This window comes from Malania oleifera, chromosome 13 (assembly GCF_029873635.1).
Source record: "Malania oleifera isolate guangnan ecotype guangnan chromosome 13, ASM2987363v1, whole genome shotgun sequence".
NCBI classification, from domain to species: domain Eukaryota; kingdom Viridiplantae; phylum Streptophyta; class Magnoliopsida; order Santalales; family Ximeniaceae; genus Malania; species Malania oleifera.
In genome coordinates this window covers 69,134,728-69,151,930 of record NC_080429.1, presented here as the reverse complement: position 1 = coordinate 69,151,930, position 17,203 = coordinate 69,134,728, and the positions used below count along the sequence as shown (strand labels likewise).

The 17,203-nt window shown below is 35.3% G+C and overlaps 1 protein-coding gene across 1 annotated transcript; it reads right to left on the bottom strand.

Moving 5' to 3' along the window:
• Positions 1 to 15,826: 15,826 nt before the first annotated feature.
• Positions 15,827 to 16,633, bottom strand: LOC131145887 (agamous-like MADS-box protein AGL80). The gene has a single exon (XM_058095066.1). The coding sequence runs from the start codon at positions 16,631 to 16,633 to the stop codon at positions 15,827 to 15,829; it is 807 nt and encodes a 268-aa protein (XP_057951049.1).
• Between the last annotated feature and the right edge of the window lie 570 nt (positions 16,634 to 17,203).

Genomic DNA, 17,203 nt, shown 5'->3' with positions numbered 1-17,203 from the left:
CGATCAGATCCCTCCTCTTATGTGGACTCAGTGCCACGACGGTAGAAAGAGGTATGGAAACATGACCACCAACCTGGTCGAATGTTTCAACGCCGTCCTAAAAGGCACACGTAGCCTTCCTATAACGGCTCTCATGCAACTAACATTTTATCGCGTTGCACATTACTTTAATAGCCGACGGGAGTCTGCTCGTAACACAATATCTGGAGGAAATACGTTAACTCCGCATATATTGCTAGCAATGGAAAGAAGGAAGCTGAAGGCAACCGGACAACGAGTCACGACGTTCAACCGGTCTAGGGGTACTTTTAGCATCACGACGGCGCAATGGGGACCCCATAAACGAAACAATGTCCAAACTTTGAGCATCCAGAGGTGCGAATGCTCCTGTGGGAAGCGGCAATCTTTACACTATCCCTGCTCGCACCTTCTTGCAGCCTGTGCCGAGACACGACTAAATGCGAGCCAGTTTGTTAAGCCATATTGGAGCACTGCCGAGCACTATGCAACATATGCTGCAGAATTTTATCCAATCATGCATGAGGCATATTGGCCAACTTGCTCGTTGCCAAACTTGCAGGCAAATCCTGCATACGCTAGACATAAAGGTCGGCCTAAAAGCTCACGTATACATAACGAGATTGATGCTCGGGAAGGTCGGAAACATATCATGTGTAGCATATGCCGTCAAGAAGGACATAACTGCACAAGATGTCCGAGAAGGACCCAACCTGGGGATGCAGCTGGACCTTCGCACTGACCTATAACTTATAGGTGATCTGGGATTTGCGTACTCTTACTCCTCGTGTCACGACAAGTTTTCACCTGCTAATTCCTTATGAAAAATTTGTTTCCAAATGTTAAATCCTCAGACCGCTTTAATTTCTCGATGAACACGCGAATGCTCCATGCTCAATTTGTCTCTGAGCAATTGAGTCACTGTGTCCATCAATCGAGAATAGTGTATGTTCAGATGAAAACTTGGTGAGACATTTTCATTTGTACACATATAGGATAAACCTTGAGATTTTTGTTCGTTTCGACCATACAAAGCACCGGGGACAGATACTCAATTCTTATGCTTTCTATGTTAATGCTTTCAATATTCTAGCTTGTTTGCAGGATCGATCCAGGGCCGTCCGATACTACTGTACTGTGTATGGGCGATCGGCACCGGTCCAGTCGGGCGTGGACCGATTCGCATGCTGACATCTTATATTGCCGAGGGGGCAGTCAGAGCGTACAGGATAGGATAGGCGCAGACCCTCGCATTATTGATTGGATACGTGACGCGGGTTTTTATGGGATATATCAGATTGGCCATATCCAGTTGGATTGGCATCTTGTGACCGCGTTGGTCGAGCGATGGAGGCCAGAGACACACACTTTCCACTTGCCGCACGGGGAGGCGACTATCACATTACAGGATGTCGCGGTGTTGTTCAGGCTACCGATTGATGGGTTGCCCGTCACTGGTCGTACAGTTAGACCAGTACAGGATGGAGGCGTCGGTCAGGGGGGAGGACTTCACCGCATGTGCGAGAGATTGTTAGGAGTGGTGCCCCCAGACAGTGAGCTTGTTGGTGCCCGCATTCGCTTGCGGTTTCTAAAGGAGGAGATGTTTCGCCAGCTTCCGGCTGATGCTGATGATCAGACTATAGCGTGTCACGCACGTGCCCACATTATGCGATTGATATGTGGGACGCTGTTCTGCGACCTATCGGGGAGTCACACACACTTGATGTTCCTTCCACTGCTCGCGGGAGCGAACAGAGATACGCCATTATAGTTAGGGTGCTGCGACGTTAGCCTGGCTATACCGGGAGATGTGCCACGCCGCTAACGTGTCTCACTCACAGATCGGAGGAGCACTCCGCTTATTGCAGGTTTGGGCGTGGGAGAGATTCATGTCGTTAGCTCCTACGCGCCGCGGTGTCTGACGTCTTATTCAGAGGGATGAGGATGGACGACCGATTGACCCAGCTCCACTCGCGTGGAGGTTAGTAACTCAACTGAAAATAATTTGCTTCAGTTGTAGTACGTAGTAGTGGTTACACCTTGCTAACTTAAGTTCTATTGTGTACAGGTGGAGGGATCAGTTGTTGGCCCCTAATGTTGCGCAACACACGCTGCCCTGGTACAGATTCGAGCTAGACATGCACCGGGAGCACGAGGTAGTCTCCGTTATGTGTATTTAGGGCTATTTCAAGATTTGCATATATTCCCGTCCCACCTCTGACATTTACTATATGTCTACGCGCAGTTCGTATAGGCGCCCTACACAGATGACATTGTTGCCGACCTACCACCTGGTTATGCAGTTGGGTCGGACCTCTGGGTTGCCCGAGTGCCACTCATATGTTTTCATATTGTCGAGTGGCATCTCCCAGACCGAGTGATGCGCCAGTTTGGCTTTTGACAGGGCATTCCCGGTCGCTTCTGAACCTCGGGGGTCGATGTACGTGGGGAGGACTTGCACGAGATTGATGGTCGTGGTCGGAGGAACACAAATTGGGCAGCGGAGCACGCCATGTACGTGAGTATGTGGGTACATAGGCACGACTACATTGTCGAGGGAGTCCGGGTATATGGCCTGATGCGTCCGGAGGATCCATATTACGCGTGGTACAGGTCGATCACACGTCGTTTCGTAGATAGGACTGCGGCGGTCTACATAAGCCTCGTACGCTTACTCAAACATATACCTAATTTGTTACCGTGATGATTAGTAGTTCAATGTTTTAAACACTATTTTCGTATGCTGCAGGCTGACGTATTACACCAGGTCGACTTGCTATCATCAGACCCCGTTGTGAGCGATTTAGCGAGAGTTGGTTTGGACATTGTCTACGAGGACGGGCGACAGATCCCTACCCCAAGCCGAACGCCGGCCCCACGAGGTGGTCGAGCAGCTCCAGTACGAGGGGGTCGAGCAACTACCTCCAGCCGTCCATTGAGTCCGACCTTCTCACCGCCAATTGTACATGAGGAGTATGTGTTTGGGCCGTCCGCTGCTGATTTTACGGGACCCTCCAGTAGACCGGTGGATTATCAATCTGACTCTGCCGCGACGCCATCAATGTCGTACTTACTAGACGACCCTCTCGATGCAGAGGAGGTGGACGCACCCGGCTTGCCAGCTCGGACTCGTCCAGAGACTATATACGACATAGCTCCCCGTTCGCTTCACCTAGAGAGGGATTATCTAGTACGTATGGGCGGAGACGACAGACATGTAGCCCCTCGATGTGACCGGATGCTAGACGGGGAGGAGCAGCCAGGTGAGGGCAGACATATACGGCAGCCACCCCGACACCGGAGACGACCTCCATGCGGTACCGAGTAGCTGATATATGTAGTTGTTAATTAGTTCATAATTTGATTTGTACATCAGATATATGTTTACAGCTTCATTTGTACATAATGTATTTATTCATGATTCATTTGGGCATAATGTATTTAGTAATGACTTCGTTTGTACAGCATCTATTTGTATAGAATATATCATTTCTCCTTTATTTCAACTTGTTTGGAGTATCATTTGTACATAATGTAATTGTTTGGAGTATCATTTGTACATAATGTAATTTACTTAATTCTGAATCTATAGAGCAGCAATAGGTAAAGTGACAAGCAGGTATCATTTAGTGTACTAATTTGATATGTTGAATGTATACGAATCTGATGAATGTAACGTTCTGAACATACTGGTATCAACTGTATTTCAAGAATGTTTTATTTGCACAGGTGCGTGAATGGATGTGCTCAATTTGTAAACAGGACTCTGCCGAAATTAGTATACTATTTTGATAGGTTTAATGTATACGATTCTCGTGAATGTAATGTTGTGAACATACTGGTATCAACTGTATTGGAAGAATGTTTTATTTGCATAGGTGCGTGGATGGATATGCTCAATTTTTAAACAGGACTCTGCCGAAATTAGTATACTATTTTGACAGGTTCAATGTATACGAGTCTCGTGAATGTAATGTTGTGAACATACTGGTATCAACTGTATTCGAATAATGTTTTATTTGCACAGGTGCGTGGATGGATATACTCAATTTTTATACAGGACTCTGCCGAAATTAGTATACTATTTTGATAGGTTTAATGTATATGATTCTCATAAATGTAATGTTGTGAACATACTGGTATCAACTGTATTGGAAGAATGTTTATTTGCACAGGTGCATGGATGGATATGCTCAATTTTTAAATAGGACTCTGCCGAAATTAGTATACTATTTTGATAGGTTCAATGTATACAAATCTCGTGAATGTAATGTTGTGAACATACTGGTATCAACTGTATTGGAAGAATGTTTTATTTGCACAGGTGCGTGGATGGATATGCTCAATTTTTAAACAGGACTCTGCCGAAAAGAGTATACTGTTTTGACAGGTTCAATGTATACGAGTCTCGTGAATGTAACATTGTGAAATATAATTTAGTCTCTCTATGTATGTTTCTTAGGTTTTATTTCTACTTTTAATTTCACAATATTGAAAGTAACACCAAACGGGCCCCCGAGGAAAAAGGAAAGAAGTCAATTAGGTGCAATTCAACTTGAATAGGGTTGAAATGTATACTCAGTAAAGAGCTGTATGATATGATGATTTATCTTTAGAACTACCAAATAAAATATAATCCTAAAAAGTGTATACCGAGCCATTTGTATTTCTACAACAGTTGGTTCGTGGCATCATTGTATCCTTCGACTTTCGGATGCTTCAGAATTGTGTTACGAAATATACAAAATTTTCATGAACATAAGAATTTTAATGTTTTGACCACAAACATATTGCTAAGAGATTCCTTCGCATGGAGCATTAATCTTTTGTTCATAATAAGATTGATATGGAAAGGAGGGTATGTCTTCTTATTTTACATATAAAGTAAGAGTTGTTGTTAATTAATACCAGGTTGCGAATTTAGATATGAATGAACAGCTTCAAAGAAATGGAAGTCGAACTAAACGAGGGAAAACATTGGAATACTTTGGAATCATTGAATGCACAAACCAAATGCTAAGCAAAGGCACAATAGAACCAATCATTAAATCAGAAATGTAATGACAATCCAAAATGTAGAAAGTTAAACATAAGCCAGACGAAAATAATAACCTATGATCTGTAAAGGAGGAAGTTGTATTAACTCCTATCGATAATGGATACATATATGATGAAGAAGTAAAAGTTACAAAACATTAAATGTAGGACAGTGTTGTCCCAACTCTATATGCTAGAACATGTAAATTTAAATGTGGAAGGTAAGAGCAGATCAATCGCAATAATTTAGCGCCATTAATCATCATGCATGGGACTGGTGCTTAGAAGCTGCAAGTCTTGGGGATTATAGGTTGTAGGCTTATTCTTGATTTTATCATGATATGTGATGGGGCTATCTCTGAAAGGCATGCATGCAAGACTCCATGCCATTTATCCTTTTTATTATGTCATTGGTCTAGTCTAAAGTCTGAACTCTTAAAGATTTTAGGTTGACACTGAATGGTCTTCAATTTAACATTCTATATAGTTTAATATGTCCATGAACTCAAGTCTAACTTCATGCTTCTAAAGTAAGAGATGACTTCATGCTTGTACTATGGGGGGAATATAATACAAATTTGATTTGAAAAATATTAAATTCAAAATTTTGAATAGTATATGAAACAATTTTGAAATGAGGTACACTTCTTAATTTTGTTCTCTTGCCTGATCTTAATAAACATTTAAATGGATCCAAAAACATAAGGGGGCAGCAATACAATATTAATGAATTTTTTGTAAAATAATAATTGCATTATTATTATTATTATTATTATTATTATTATTATTATTATTATTATTATTATTATTATTATTATCCCCAAGATCCAGCACTATCTATGATAAGTATTTTTGTAATTTGACTTAATAAATGAAACTGTCGGATCCTTCTAATTTAAATATTAATATGAGTAAAGATATTTTAAAAAAAATAGGCTAAAATAAAAAAAATTATATTTAATTTTTTTATTTTTATTTTTAAAAGTAACTAAGACTTAAAATTGGGACTAAGGAATTGTGTTACAGATGACCTCCTCTTCCTCTTTCTTAATTATTCTTAAGCGATAGCCACCCTTAGGCCTCCCTATTAAAGAAACTTTTTTTTTTTTCAGAAATGAATTACTAAAAAGGTGAATTACATTTTCCCAATTAATCTTCTATAGGCTGAAGGATCCTCATAGAAATCAGCATCTGCAGTAGTAAGTTTTAAATTGGAATCCATGGGAAAAGCCACTAGTTTAGCACCAATAACTCCATCTTGTTCAAGTGTATCCAGAATAAATTTCCTTTGACAAACAGATATACCAGTTCTACTTCTTGCTATTTCCAAACCGAGAAAGTATTTGAGTTCCCCCAAGTCTTTGATTGTAAACTTGTCATGGAGAAAAGATTTAAGCAACTGAATTTCATTTAAACTATCACTGGCCAAAAGAATATCATCTACATAGACTAATAAAGCTATGAAAGATGATGTAGACTTCTTGATAAACAAAGAACAATCAGAAGTACCTTGAGCAAAGCCATAAGCAAGCAATGCTATGGATAATTTGGCAAACCACTGCCTAGATGCTTGCTTCAAACCATATAAACTCTTTAAAAGTTGACAAACTTTATTTTCTCCTTTAACAACCGAACCAGGGGGCAAGTCCATGTAAACTTCTTCATTCAAGTCACCATGTAAGAATGCATTGTTAATATCCAACTAGTGAAGATGCCAATTTTTAATAGCAGCTATAGCAAGTAATAACTGAATAGAAGTTATTTTTGCTACAGGAGAAAAGTGTCGAAGAAATCTAACCCTTCTTGTTGAGTGTAACCTTTAGCTACTAATCGAGCTTTGTACCTTTCAATAGTTCCATCTGCCTTATACTTAATTCGAAATACCCACTTACAACCAATAGTCTGTTTATGTTGAGGAAGAGTTACAAGTTCCCAAGTTTTATTTAATTCCAATGCATTTAATTCATTTTGCATTGCAGCTTGCCATTCAGGTATTTGAGCAGCTAATTTGTAAGTTTTGGGTTCTTTAGAAGCTGAAATGGAGACTAGAAAAGCTTTATGAGAAGGAGATAATTGTTTTTCATAAAGATAATCAGAGATGGGATATATAATACCTTTATTAGAAAAACAATTAGCAATATCAGATGAAGAAGTTGCAAGTGAAACCTTGGAAGCTGTACCACAGTAAAAATCCTGCAAATAGCTTGGCCGTCGTGTAATTCTTGAAGATTTTCTGAGTTGTGGTGAAATAATATCTGGGATGGGAACATTGTTCAAAGATGTTAGATGATTGTTGGTTGAATGTGAAGAGGATGTAGGAGTTTGATTAGAAGAATAAATAAAATCAGGTGTAGAAGCTTATGGAGGGAATAAGAAAGAATGTGATTCAGGATTAGGTGAAAAAACCTTAAAAGGAAAAATATTTTCAGAAAAAACTACATTTCTTGAGATGAAAACTTTATTAGTATTAAGGTCCATTAATTTGTAACCTTTTATGTTAGAAGGATAACCCAAGAATAAACATTTGGTAGATCTTTGATCAAATTTATGTCTATGGGTTGTAAGTGTTGATGCAAAACAAAGGCAACCAAATACTTTGAGATGAGAAAGATTAGGAGGTTTATCAAAAAGCATTTCAGATGGTGTTTGGTTGTTAAGACTTGGAGTTGGAATTCTGTATATAATGTGAGCTTCAGTTAATACACAGTCACTCCAAAAAGGTAAAGGCATATTTGCTTGAAACAATAAGGCCTTGGCAGTGTTTAACAAATGTTGGTGTTTTCTTTCCACAACTCCATTTTGTTGTGGAGTTTCTACACAACATCTTTGATGTATAATGCCATGGTCATTATAGAATTGAGTTAAAAGAAATTCAGGACCATTATCTGATCTCACTATTTTAACAGGAACACTGAATTGGGTTACTACCATTGTGCAAAAATTTTTAACGATAGAAGAAACTTCAGATTTCATCTTGAGCATGTATACCCAAGTACAACGAGTATGATCATCAACTATAGTAAGAAAATACTTGAAACCAGAATAGGAAACAACATTGAATGGTCCCCATATATCACAATGGATCCAATCAAATTTGTTCTTTGAACTAGACTAAGATACAGGAAATGAGAGTTTTCTTTGTTTTGCTAAATGACATACATCACAAACATGTGTGGTATTAAAAGATATGGATGACTCCAACTGTTTAAGATAAGGTAACCTTGAGTTGGAAACATGACCAAGTCTGTAGTGCCAGGTATCTAATTGATTTTGGGTAATGGTTGAAGCCAAAGATGAAGAATGAAACTTGGCTTGATTGTGAGTAGCAGCCTTTGAAGGAACTTGAGATAAATGGTACAGTCCATGTTTCTCAAATGCAATCCCAATCATCTTCTTTGTTAATTGGTCCTGTAGAAGGCAATATGAGTTAAAGAAAGAAACACAAATGTTAGATTGTTTTGTTAGTTTAGAAACAGACAACAGATTGAATGAAAAACTGGGAACACACAACACATTATGTAAAGACAGTATATTTGAAATGCAAATACTGCCAATGTGTGAAGCTGGAAAAGAGTTTCCATTTGGCAAATTTATGGAAGTGTTGATTGGTGTAGGTGGAGAAGAATATAATGAAGGTGAACATATCATGTGATCTGTTGCACCTGTATCTAGAATCCATGAATGTACATTCTGCAGAGATGAAGAAACTAAATAACAAAAATTTGAAGGGTTACCAGAAAATTGAGAAGTAACAATGTTAACAGCCGGAGAAGATGTTTGATGAGATATTGGAGATGAAGTAGAATTTGCAAGTGCTAGCAATTTATTGAATTCCTCAGAAGTAAAAGAAAACTTTGGATCCTCATTACTCTGTTGAAGAGAAAGCTTAGGAGTTGTCATGGCAGCATGTGCAGTAGGTGGCTTCCTTTTTCCTTTTGGTCCAGTCCAGCCAGGAGGAAAACCATGAAGATGAAAACATTTTTCTATTGTATGCCCATTGTATCCACAATGTGTACAGTATAGAGAAAATCTCTTCTATTTATCCTTTGAGAATTTCAAAAAACCAAATGGCTGAATGTTTTGTTTGGCAATCAAAACATGAGTTTCACTGCTGACAACATTATTTAGTTGTCTTTGACTTTCCTCTTGAAGTAGTAAAGAAAATACTTTGGTCATACTTGGTAATGGAGAAATCATAAGCAATTGACTTCGAATTGGAGCATAGAAATCATTCAGACCAATCAAAAATTTCAACACATAATCAGATTGCTGTCTAACCAACAAAAAATCAAACAGGTTGCAGGTACAAGTTGCCATTTTACCATAGCTACATGTAGGGAATGGTCGGTAGTTAATATATTCATCCCATAATGATTTGAATGAATTAAAATACTCAATAATTGATAAACAACCCTGAGTAATAGAACTAAGAGATTTTTCAAGATGAAAAACTCTGGGACCATCACTTCGTAAGTATCTTGTTTTCAGCTCATTCCAAAGATTAACAGCAAATGTAACATAGAGAAGACTATTTCTTATTTCCTTGGAAATGGAATTCATTAACCATGAAAGAACTAGATTGTTTGCACGCAGCCATGCAATATGGAGAGAACACTGATTTATAGAAGGAGTAAGAATCGAGCCATGAATGAATGCTACCTTATTTTTAACTGTTAGAGCAATGGTGATTAACCGACTCCATGCAATGTAATTATCACCACTAAAAATTTCAGAAACCAGTAATGCACCAGGATTATCACTTGGATGTAAGTAATATGGACTGGATGAATCATCAGAAAGATTGATCATACGATGACAATTTTGAGAACTGGTAGAATTATCAACAAAAGTCATATCTGGAATTTCTCCAAGAAATATAAAAAATTTGCAGATCAAAGAATTTTTCTTTGTAAAGACCAGAGATAAAAGCAATTCACTTGAGGCTTTGCAATTTGATACCAGAATAATGCCAATACAAAATACTAATCTATCAGCTTCTCTTGATCAGCGTCAAAATTTTTCTGAATATTCGTACTGCTCAGAATTTGGAGGCGCAATGTGGCTAAAAACAAAGCTTTCATGGTTTCTTGAAACTTAAAAAAAATTGTGGAAGGGAAGCAAGTGCTCTGATACCATGTGAAGTTTTTACATAAGCTGAAAAATTCTTCTATATTATCTGCTTCAAATACAGAGTATATGTTTGTATTTATATAATACAAGAATCAAGAATAAAGAAAACTAACTAATCAAGCTAACTAATTAATTAATCTTCTCTTCTTCTAATTTAACTTGCGTAGCTTTGGATTTCAGTTCCAACTGTTCAATTCTTGAAGCAATAGTCCAACACTTATTTATCTTATTATTGATCTTATCATGAATGATGGAATCATTATATTCAATATAGTATGCACGGGCCAATCCGCATATTTTTTTTGTTTTACGCCTCGTAACTCTTCCTCAGCCAGGCTTGGGCTGAATAGTGGAGCAAGTACAAGTATTAGTATAAAAAATGCGTCCTTTGTCATTAATATTTACTTGCGGTAATTGCGGCCTCTCGGGAGAATCGATGACTGCATCTTTATTTATCATTTTTGGGGCTATCCACCCGAGACAATCCATTCAATGAACCAAAAAACACCACAGCACAAAGAACCGAGTTTTTTCCTTTTTTATCATTTTTTAAAATATAGATATTAAATAATATTTTTTTACAACACATAATCAGATCTGTGTTTTACAAAAAATAATCTCTAGTGACACGTGGTAAATCTCGCTACTCCAAGTAGCGAGATTTGGTTAAAAATCGCTACTTGGAGTAGCGAGATTACGTCAGAGTCATTCCCAGAATGAGGTATTATTTAATATATTTTTTTTAAAAAAAGTTAAAACGGGAAAAAATTCGCCAAAAGCTGCTCTTCCTTTTTTTGTATTTTTTTATTTTCATTTTTATTTTATTTTTGATGTATTTAATTGAAATATATAAAATTCGTGACATGATGTAAAAGGATGCAAAAATGCAATTTATTGTCGAGAGTGTACGGGGACGAGAGTTAGAATACTAGGCGAGAGTAGCAATATAGAGAAAGACCATAGAGGGCATCTTTGATTTAACCAAAAAATTTACCCAATGTCAAAAGGAAAAATGACAATTCCATTTATTAAAATTTCAAAATTTTCAAAAATCCTCTCAAAATTATTTTTAAAATTTAGAATTTAATGCCCGTTTGGCTATATAAGGTTCAGATAAAATTAGGTGTGTATATATAGAATAGTCCATTTCTTGTCATTAGTAAATTTGACCTACCTTAATAACATGCATGTGACCAAGTAGCAAAAAGAATATGATATGATTTTTTTGCACTACACATGTACGTAATTAATATTTATTCATTAATTGTATTTTTTTGCACCTTTTTTTTCTTTAGAATTACATCACAATAACATGAATTATGATAGATCTATAAATGAAATATAAACAACAACAACAAAACTAAGTCTTAAGTCCCATTAGATGGGGTCGGCTATATGAGTCATTTATCATCAATTTATGCGATGATGGACCATTTTTTTGACAAATTTAGGGTTATTAAATCCTTATTTAGTATCTCATTTCAAGTTATTTTAGGTTTAGCCCTACCCCTTCTATAACTCCCCATAGTAACTAACTCGCTCTTCCTCACTAGTGTACTATATGACCTACATTGCAAGTGTCTAAATCATCTAAGTTGTCTCTCCCTTATCTTATCTTCTATAGGAGTTACACCTAACTTATCGTGAATATGTTCTTTTCTTAATTTATCTTTCAGTGTTATACCACTCATCCATCTAAACATTCTCAACTTGACAACTTTTACATTTTTAATATTCTATTTTTTCATTGCCAAGCATTCTGATTCATATAACATACCTGGTCGTATAGCTGTCCAATAAAACTTTCCTCTTTAATTTTAAGGGTATTCTACGATCACAAAACACACTTTTCACTTTGTGCACCACATCATTTTCAATTTCTCTTTTAAGTTGCATAATAGATCTAAGGTATCAAAACCTACAAGTGCTATTTATTTCTTTTTATCAATTTTAACTTTGTCTCCAATATTCTTTCGACCATTACTAAAATTATATTTCCATATACTCTATCTTATTTATGCTTATCATAAAGCCTTTAGATTTTAAAGTTTCTCTTCATAATTCAAAGTTAGCCTCTACTTTGCCCCTAGTTTCATCAATCAATACAATATCATTGCATATAACATACACCATGACACCTCATTTTGAATGTTTTTAGTCAATTGGTCCATCACTAAAGCAAAAAGATAAGGATTCGAAGTATCCTTGATGTACATAATGGTGATTGGAAATTCTCTTGTTTCTCCATGTATAATCCTTACACTAGTCATTACTCCATTGTACATATCATTAATGACATCAATATACCTACTATATACACATTTTTTCTTTTTCTTTTTTCCCTTTTTAAACCCACCATAAAACTTCTCTAAGTACCTTATGGATGAAATATGATCTACTAAAATTTTAATTAAAGCTTAAAAATCTATTAAAATATTAAGAAAAAGAGAAGAAAAAAAATTATTAATATGGTAGTTTGATTTGATCAATTTCTAAACATGATTGGCCTAATAACTCTGATAAATGAAGGCATTGCCTTCATGCAAAATTAAACCTAAATCCTCTTATTACTAGGAAATCTAGTAGCATGCCCACTTGGACCAACCCTTGGTGAGAATTGGTAAACTATTATTTATATAATGAACTATAAAATAAATACTTCAAAAAAAAAAAAAAAAAGGAACATGACCAAATACTCTTCATATCATAAGTAGTGATACATAATCAGAAAAACCAAGAAAACAAAAAATGCATGATATGAGGTACTCATCTTATGAGTTCTGAATCAATCTAAAAAATTTGGTAAACCTAAGCCGTCAAAAGAAAATTCTCTCTCTCAATCAAGAAAAGTACAAGGAAGATTTGTTAAAGAAATTTAAAATGCATAGTGTGAAGTAATTTATTTGAAATTTATAAATAACAAAAATATTTTATGATGAAAGTTTACGATGAAAAATTGAGTATTTCATGAAATTAAGGGATCATAATCAATTACATTATTGACCGAGGTTAAAGCTTTTACTTACGAATAAATTAAAACAAAAATGTACAGTGCGTCGTAATTAATTCATTAGCTTTAGGCAAAGTAATGTTGATTAATTAAATTAAATTGGTATAATCTATCATAATGAATACAGATCAGGTGGGCAAAAGTATTATTGATTAATTCAATGGAATACTATATGATCATTAATTAGCCAAATAAAATTTTTAGGTATATTTGATTTAACACCAATGAACTAAAAGAATTAAGGATTTAATGGCCAGCCCATTTTGGATTGTACGAAATTTCCTTTGAGGGTTCTATTAACGGATTGCATATAATGCAATTAATGAAATGTTTTAAAGATAGAGCCACCTATACTTGATATTTGGCCTTTCCCTCAGTTTAATGTCCAATTTACTGTTTACAACAACAACAACAATTTTATTATTATCAAAATAAGAAAATTTCAAAATGAGAATAAGTATTTTTGGCACTTAGCTTTCGTCGGCTTTTTTTTTGTTTCCTCAAAACTCTAGATCTCAGATGAGTCCTTTAGATCCATCAAAATTTACATTACATTTTATTCAAGTTCATACAAATCCAAACCTAAGATTCAAATTCAGAGATTTCCAACTTATGGAAGTACAATTTAATTGGAGATATTTTTAATTCCCTAAGGTTGATTCGCTTTGTTGGATTGAGGGCAAAACTTTAGAGCATTTATTCAGGTTTGATTTTCTATTATGCATATTAAGAAGAAAGTTCACATTATATTGACCAAGAATTGAGCGTTTCATGCAACTAAGAGACCGTAATCAATTTCATTATTGATTGAGATTAATTCTCTTGAAAATAAAATGCATAATCTCTCATAAGTAATTAATAATATTTTTATATAAAATTAATTAATGAATACATTCTAAGTGACAAAGTAATGTTGATTAATTGAATTAGATACTTATAATCTCCCATAATTAATTAGTTGATAAACACACAATAAGCACAAAAAATATGCTTGGGGTTTCTCTTTAGGGAGTGCATGTAATGCAGTGAATGGAATCCATTATTATTCAAGATATTTATAAGCATATGCAGGTACAAGACACATTGATAATTGAGCATTGATCAAATTTTCAAAATGTTGTTTGCTTTAAAAATTAATAAATGCTTTAAATTTTTTATGTCATGGTATTTATGATACGATATTTTGGTAGATCGGTGTTATTTTGTATGATATGCTTTTTGTTTATTTTCGTACTATTAATTTATGTATTTTTTCTATTTTAATAACTTATTTAAATTAATTTTTCATTTCTTTAATATTAATACTTAGTAGCTAGCACTATGTCGTAAGTCATTGAATAAAATTTGCCCAGTAAAATTTAAATAATATTTAAAAATTTAAAAATTAAAGTATTAAAAATAAAAATTAGAGAATGAATTCAAATTATGGGTTCATTAAGAATTTTTAAGTTAATTAAATTCATTTTTTATATCTCTGTGATTGATTCAATATCCCAATAGTTTATATATATGCGTATGTATATGGCAAGTCAATTGAATGCTTGCATCGAGTTTTCTGTATCGATATTTATACAAATCTTGTGGCTTGTGCCAATAATAACAAAAGAAATGATGATCTCGAATTCTACAATCTTATCAGTATATTGGGATAATAGGAAAGAGAATGGAAACAATAAAACCAAATGTTCTAAAGAGGGACTTGCATGCATAGTGGAAGGCTAGAATGTGCCCCCAATATGGTAACAAATCTTTCACATTGAAAAACAAGTTAAAATACACGTTAGAAGATTTTTAATGTATATTATTTTGTAATTTTATTATTTTTAATCATATTTTTATTATATTATTTTATTTGAAGATTAAAATTAGTCTTTTAAACTAAGTTTTTAATTTTATAAATATTAACCAAACATTTTTAATTTATTCTAGCTTTTGATTTTTGTTTTTAGTTTTTCTTTATACATTTTTTGACAGTAATACCAATTTGAACTAGTTAGGATTGTTTTGTGTCTTATAATTTATTACTTGAAGGATGTGACATTTTTACTCAAATGTACGTACAATATATATATATATATATATATATATATATATATATATATATAAGAATAAATTAAAGGTCCATAAAGAAAAAAATTAAGAAATATTTTATCTTTATTATTATTCAAAATATTTATGAGCATATGTAAGTACAAGATAATTGAGCATTGATCAATTTTTCAAAATGATTGCTTTGAAAATTAATAAATGCTTTAAATTTTTTGTGCAATTAAATAGCAGTAATTACATATATATATATATATATGGTGTTTATATTTTTTTATAAGTTTTGTATACACACATATAAATATTTAAATACTAAAATCAATTGGACAGATTGATATGCACAATACGTATGTGTATGAATACAATTTATTTATTATATTTTTGTGTAATTTTTTATCTCTAGAATTACATCATTATCACAATATGAATTATTACAAAAATTTTAATTATAACTCAATATTTATTAAAATATTTTCAAATAAACAACAACAAAAAAATATATCAACTTGGAAGTTCAGATCATACAAAGAGAAAAAAAAAAAAAAACTAAAAATGCATGATACGAAATTTTTTTACCCCAGGAGTTCAAGGGAAAAAAGCACTAGACCACAAACTGCTGTGGTAGTTGTTGGTAGCATCCCCAATCAACGGAAGCATCATATTCATATCCTCCCCTGCTCCTCCCGTTGCCGCCGAGCCGCCGCCTCCTCCAAACCCTCCTAGATTGTTAATACTCTGATCCGCGTTCACGCTTGACGAGTTGAGCAGCTCCAGCAGCCACCGGTGACTCTGCATCGCCTCCGCCCCCAAATTCCCAACCTCCAGCCCCACGGCCGAAGCCGCCTGCAGGTGGTCCTGCTGATTGTTACTCTCTCCAGCACCTCCAGTACTCCCGCCGCTGCTACCACTACCGACGGCCAAACCAAAAGAGTCCATGCGGCGGTGGATGTCCTTGAGATAATGGTCGACGAGCCAGCCGAGGTCGTGGAGGTCGGGAAGGGAGAGGGCGTGGAGAGAGGCTTTGCCGGCGAGAGCGCGGTACATGAGGTTGGCGACTTCCTTTTCGCGGTTCTCCTTGAGCTGTTTCTTGAGCTGGTCGCGGGCCTTGGAGATGCGCTGGCGAAGGAAGCTCTCCTGGTTCACCATCTTCTTGCTCTGCTCCATCTCCGGCATCTTGCGGAACTTGGAGAGGACGCGGTGGGCGCCGGCGGGGGAGGGCCAGACCTCGGGCTGGGAGTCGTAGGGGCTGTAGATGATGGCGCAGGCGTCGATCCCGCACAGGGTGCTCAGCTCGCTCACCTTCTTCATCAGTCCCTTCTTCCTCTTCTTGAAGGTCGCCTTCCTGGCCGAGTCGTTGGTGATGTATGCCAACTTTACCTTCTTCCTTGTCATGTTGATACTGAGATTGCGAGGGGATGAGAGAAGTGACAAAATGTGGGGAGAGAAATAATTTTCAGCTTAAGTTCGTGAGGCCTCGCGTGGCACGTCTTTGATCGTTCGATCAAGCCACGTACGAGACGTTCCCCTGAACTTATAACACGCTAGCTATAATGGCATGAGAATTTTAATGTGTATTTTCTTTCTTTTTTTGGATAAATATTTTAATTACAATAAAACTTAGGTATTATCAATAGATTTGAATTATTGAATTTCTTAACCAGCATTTTCTATAGTTAGAAAATGTGTTAGTCAAGAAAACGCCTATATTAAATGCTTATCACGCTCTTAAGAGTATTCATATCTTTCTAAAAATTAATTTTTGATTATTTATAATTATATCATATGATAATATCAATAAGATAAAATACAGGTATTTTCCATTTGGAGTCTGTTCAAGCATTTCTAAATTTTTTATATCTTGAAAAAATTTCACACAACATGAAAAATTTATGAGTATGAAAATGTAATTTTCACCAGAAGAAATATCAAACAATTTAAAATAATAAATTTGAAACTTAATAT